Source organism: Oryzias latipes, chromosome 11 (assembly GCF_002234675.1).
Source record: "Oryzias latipes chromosome 11, ASM223467v1".
Taxonomy (NCBI): Eukaryota; Metazoa; Chordata; class Actinopteri; order Beloniformes; family Adrianichthyidae; genus Oryzias; species Oryzias latipes.
The window spans coordinates 3,841,070-3,847,400 of record NC_019869.2 but is presented as its reverse complement, the minus strand read 5'-3'; the positions used below and the strand labels follow the sequence as shown (position 1 = coordinate 3,847,400).

The following is a 6,331-nucleotide window of genomic DNA, read 5'->3' as shown; positions in this document are numbered from 1 at the left end:
AGAACATCAGACAGATTATCAGGAATCTCCTCCAGATTCAGTGGAAGTGGATCAGGAAATGGAATTGACTTCACTCTGACCATCAGTGGAGTCCAGGCTGAAGATTCAGGAGTTTATTACTGTCAGAGTTATCACTATATCAACAGTCAGTATGTGTTCACACAGTGAAAAGTCATCGTACAAAAACCTCCTTCATCAGAAAGAACTGAAACTCATTTGAATGTTTCTGCCTCAAGTTCTTTCAGAGACTGAAACACTGACTGATTTACTGTAGACACACTAAACACACAAAGAAAGACACAATTCAAAGACACTAAATACAATGATTTAGAAAGTCATTTTTAGAGACATTCATTCTTTAAAAAAAAAATGTTTTGGCCCTGAATTGATCTTCTTCTGGTGTTTTTGAAACTTTTCATTGATCAAGGTGACATCTTGAAGTTAAACCATCATGTCTGGACTTGGCAAAGTCTGTTGTTTTCTTAGAACACATTATTTCAAATGAAATTAAATCAAACTTTAATTCATTTCAATTCAATTCAAATATACTTGATTAATCCCACAAGAGGAAATGTAAGAACGTATGTAAAGAATTATCATATGATTTATTTTTATAGCACTTTTAAGCTTAACTCAAAGTACTTTGCATACAAACATAATCAAATATAAAAACAAAAGGATAAGAAAAACAAATATTATAATACAGAAACTTGGCCTTTGGACCAATGTGGGAAACAATATTTTGGGGACATTTCCACATCAGTGACCCCTCACTCAAGTTCACAGAATACACAACCACAGGACCCCCCAGATCTAATCAAAAGAGCAGGAGATCCCATTGCAGTGACCCCATTGACTGAGAAGATCAGTCACTGATGTGGAGGATCCCTCTGAGGAAAACAATAGAAATTTCCCAGAAGTCTCTGCAAAAAAATAGTATGCATCAGTGCTCAAAAGATTGGTGAGTATGGACTACAATGCATTGCGTCGGAAATATTTTTGCCGAATAACCTTAACCCTTCTGCTATCCTATGACCCCACCCTTACATTGACGTGTTCTCCCTACCATGACAAAGGTGGAAAGATTTCATGTAATCCATGGACACCAGTGAAGATCACAAATCATTGAAGGAATAAGGTTCAACACACTGTCTAGTGGGTCAAGATGACCCAACTCCCAATGTTAAAGTGCCTAGGATAGCACAAGTGTTAATCCAAGCTGAACATCCAGAGCTGCTGAGAACAGCTGCAGATGACTGACTCTGTTTTCACTCATACGGATAGTTTTTTTGGAGATCCTGATCGGAGGCGCAGCAGCCCTGTGTGGAATTAGGAAACGGCGTCAACGCGGTAAGCGGGCAGGCGCGCTAGTCAAGCGGAGGCAGCGTGGCTTACGCACCGCTCTACCAGCCATACACCTAGGAAACGTCCGCTCTCTGGCCAACAAAGTGGATGAACTGCTGCTTCTCCTAAACAAAAACTCGGATTTTCGCTGCTCCTCCGCCCTGTGCTTTACTGAAACCTGGCTCAGTGAACAGATCCCGGACAGCGCACTTCACCTGCCGGGCTTCCAGCTGCACCGCGCGGACCGCAACACCGCGCTGTCGGGGAAATCAAAGGGAGGCGGAACGTGCTTCTATATAAACGAAGGTTGGTGCACAGATGTCACTGTGCTAAAGAAGACATGCAGCCCGCACTTGGAGTCTTTTTTCATAAACTGTAGACCATTCTATTCTCCGCGGGAGTTTTCCTCGTTCGTGCTGGTCGGTGTTTACATTCCACCACAGGCGTGCGTAACGGAGGCGTTACAGCAACTCGCTGACCAGATCACAGAGGTTGAAAGAAACCACCCCGACTCTCTGGTGATTACACTCGGGGATTTCAACAGAGCAAACCTCAAGGCTGAAATACCCAAATACAAACAGCACGTGACTTGCCCCACCAGAGGCTTGAACATTTTGGACCACTGCTACACAACAATAACGGACGCATATCACTCTGTTTCCCGCGCTGCCCTGGGACTCTCCGACCACTGCCTACTCTATCTTATCCCAACCTATAGGCAAAAGCTGAAATCAGCTAAGCCCATAGTGAAGACTGGGAAGAGATGGTCAGATGAGTCAAAGTTGCAACTGCAAGCCTGCTTTGACTGCACTGATTGGAGCGTCTTCGAGGCTGCTGCCTCAGACCTGGATGAACTCACTGACACTGTCACATCCTACATCAGTTTCTGTGAGGACATGTGTGTGGAGACTAAAACCTTCTGCACATTCAACAACAACAAACCATGGTTCACTGCTAAACTGAGGCAACTACGTCAGGACAAAGAAGAGGCCTACAGGAGTGGAGATCGGGACCGGTATAAACAGGCTAGAAACAAGCTAACAAAGGAGATCAAGGCTGCAAAGAGGTCCTTCACTGCAAAGCTGACGGACCAGTTTTCTGCCAACGACTCCTCTGCAGTTTGGAAAGGCCTGCAGACCATCACCAACTACCGGAGACCATCCCCCCGCCCCTCAGACAGTTACCACCTGGCTGAGGAGCTTAACGACTTCTACTCAAGGTTTGAAAGAACATCACCTTCCCCCTCAGCCACCATCTCCATCACACAGGATCTACCCGCAATCCCAACCTCCCCCACACCTGCCCCCTCATCCGCACTGACGATCTGTGAACGAGATGTGCGTCAACAGTTCCAGAAGCAGAAGATCAGGAAGGCTCCAGGACCCGATGGAGTCTCTCCCTCCTGCCTGAAAGTCTGTGCTGACCAGCTAGCTCCCATCTTCACCAGGATCTTCAACAGCTCCCTGGAGATGTGTGTGGTACCTGCATGCCTCAAACTCTCCACCATCATTCCAGTCCCCAAGAAGTCCCCAGTCACAGGACTAAATGACTACAGACCAGTCGCCCTGACCTCGGTAGTCATGAAATCCTTCGAACGACTGGTGCTGAACCACCTGAAGGTCATCACAGAGCCTCTGCTAGACCCCCTGCAGTTTGCCTACAGAGCAAACAGGTCAGGGGACGACGCAGTCAACATGGCTCTCCACTACATCCTGCACCACCTGGACTCTGCAGACACCTACGCACGGGTCCTATTCGTGGACTATAGCTCTGCATTTAATACCATCGTCCCAGAGCTCCTCCACCAGAAGTTGTCCCAGCTCGCCGTGCCTCTCCCCACCTGTCAGTGGATCATCAGTTTCCTCACCGACAGGAGGCAGCAGGTAAAACTGGGTCGCTTCACATCCAGCACCCGGATCCTGAACACTGGCGCCCCCCAGGGGTGTGTTCTCTCCCCTCTGCTCTTCTCCCTCTACACCAATGACTGCAGATCAGGAGCCCCCTCTGTGAAACTCTTGAAGTTTGCAGACGACACCACAGTCATTGGGCTCATCCGGGACGGTGATGAGACTGCATATAGAGGAGAAGTGGAGCGGCTAGTCCTCTGGAGCAGCCAGAACCACCTGGAGCTGAACCCACTCAAAACAGTGGAGATGACAGTGGACTTCAGGAGGAACCCCTCCACTCCCCCCCCACTCACAATTCTCAACAGCACTGTCCCTTCAACAGACTCACACAGGTTCCTGGGGTCCACCATCTCACAGGACCTTAAGTGGACCGCTCACATTGACTCACTCCGGAAAAAGGCTCAGCAGAGGTTGTACTTCCTGCGACAACTCAAGAAGTTCAACCTGCCTCAGGGGCTGCTGACCATTTTCTACACTGCAATAATCCAGTCTGTCCTGACCACATCCATCACGGTCTGGTTTGGTTCAGCTACCAGACACGACAGAAACAGACTTCAGAGAATCATCAGATCTGCTGAGAGGATTATTGGTACCAGCCTTCTCCCCATTCAGGACCTGTACCGATCCCGTGCCAGGAAGCGGGCTGGCAGGATCGTAAAAGACCCCTCCCATCCTGGACACTGCCTTTTTAGCCTCCTCCCGTCAGGGCGACGCTTTAGGACACTGCGAACCAAAACCACTCGCCACAAAGACAGCTTCTTCCCCCGAGCTGTCACTCTTATGAACACCTGACTCCAGACTACTCAAGGACACTGTACAATCACATAAACTGTCCAACTGGAATTACTGCTGCTGCATTTTTCATTTTTTATTTTTTATCTTTTTGTCTTGTTATTTCAATCTATTTCCTTATTCAGTTATGTTTATTTATTCATACAGCTACCTTACACTTACCTTCTTTTATATTATTTATCCCTTTATTATTTATCCTTCTACCTTGCTAGTTTGCACGAGAGCACAAGTAACCGAAGTCAAATTCCCTGTACATGCGCTGTACTTGGCAAATAAAGTGATAAAGTGAAAAGTGAAAGTGAAAAGTTTGCATATGTGTGCTGCCTCTCTGCTTCCAGCAGTTAAGAGCTCAGTGTTGATCAGTGGCTGTCCAGACCTTTCAGAGACACTGACACACCTGCAGCACAATGAGGATGTCACTGACTCTGCTGCTGGCTGTCCTGGAGCTCCTTGTTCAGGGTAAGACTCTCTGCTGGAAACTTGGATTCATCAGGAAACAAACTTCATCACAATTCTTAGATTTCTTTCATCTGGATTCATCTCAATGACTCTTCTGTTTTTCCTTTTTTCCAGGTTCATCAGGTGAAATCACTGTGACTCAGACTCCTGGATCTCAGTCTGTTGTTCCAGGAGAAACTTTCTCCATTAGATGTCAAACCAGTTCAGGTGTTGGAAACCACATCGGATGGTACCTTCAGAAATCTGGAGAAGCTCCTAAACTCCTGATGTATGCTTCAACTCGTCAGTCTGGAGTTTCTGATCGTTTTAGTGGAAGTGGATCTGGCAGTGATTACACTCTGACCATCAGTGGAGTTCAGGCTGAAGATTCAGGAGTTTATTACTGTCAGCAGGGTTACAGCTTTCCGTTCACACAGTGAAACAACGTCGTACAAAAACCTCTTTCAGCTAAAGAGGAACTGATCTGAATGAACAGCTGCTCTCAACCTTTTGGTGCAAATTTGGATTTTCCCATAAATTATTACAAATTTTAACATCAATGAATCTACCAGAAGAAAACAATGCTTAGCATTGATAAAATTCAGATTTTTCCCCCCTCCATTTCATGTTTTTCACTTTGTTACTAGAGGGTAACACATTAATTTTTGTGTCTTTTTTAGGAGACAAACATTTTACAGCGATCTACAAACCGTACATTCACTACTTTAGATTCCATCAAAGTATCTGCATCACAGTTTTTTCCATTGGTTTAGCTCATTTCTTGAAACAGAAATTACATTCTGAAAATTCTAATATCATTTGGCAAAACAGTCTTACAATTCAGCACAACACTATAGCTCACTTGCAAAAACTAATATATCTCCCAAAACTGTTCACTCATGCTTCAAAACTAAATTCCTTTCCCATCTAAAGAGTCAGTGCCACCAAAAAGGCAAAGGTCCTTCTCAGTTGCTTTGACTCATTTCTTGAAGCAGACTGGACGATCTCAACACTCTTGGTGCTTTTGTCAAAATAATGTGGATGGTTCAGCACAACGCCATGGTTCACCTGCAAAATCTCACATCTCTCCCAAAAAAATTCACTCACGTGTCAAAACTAAATTTCCTTCTCATTTAAACAGTCAGTCCCCCCAAAATACTTTGTCCCTTTGGTCAAAATGATTAGATGTTTTGTCACTATATTCAATTCAATTCAATTCAATTTTATTTGTATAGCCCAAAATCACAACAACAGTCGTCTCGATGGGCTTCGAAGTAAAATATGGACTTAAAGGATCACGAATACAAAGAGTTCAATAGAAAAATACTAAAATGAACTAACAAACTGACTAAGCTATACTGGCATCCCTGCCCTTAGACCCCCCTTCGCGGTAAGGAAAAACTCCCAAAAAAAACGGATTCCGGAAAAAACGAAGAAACCTCAGGGGTGCCCACATGAAGGAGGGATCCTCCCCCAGGACGGACAGGCGATTTACCAGAACTCTTAGAGAAGAATTAACTTATCTAAATCTACAACTACATATATAAAGTCCAGCAGACGAGCTTCATCCAGCTGTGGCTGGGGGGACAGTCAAAGGCGCGAGTCGAGACTATAGCAGAGGATCATTGAAATATCCCTCATGTCCTCCTATCAGTCTTAGCTCAGTCCTTTATTGACAATGGTTACTGTACTGTTTTTGTATAACAGAATACAATTTTGTATAAAACAAAAAAAAGGATTTTAGGGTAAGAGTAGCTTCTTAGGTTTACAGTAACACCACACATTGGACTCATACTGCCAAGGAAATTGTAACCATTATCATTCACACACATAAAGTAACTTGCATACAT

General features: G+C 44.9%; 1 gene segment (V, D, J or C); it reads left to right on the top strand.

Annotated features, from left to right (window-relative positions):
- The first annotated feature begins 4,358 nt into the window (after positions 1-4,358).
- Positions 4,359-4,983, top strand: LOC111948179. The segment is given in 2 exon segments: positions 4,359-4,502; positions 4,617-4,983. Coding segments are annotated over 2 exon segments (357 nt in total).
- Positions 4,984-6,331: the final 1,348 nt, after the last annotated feature.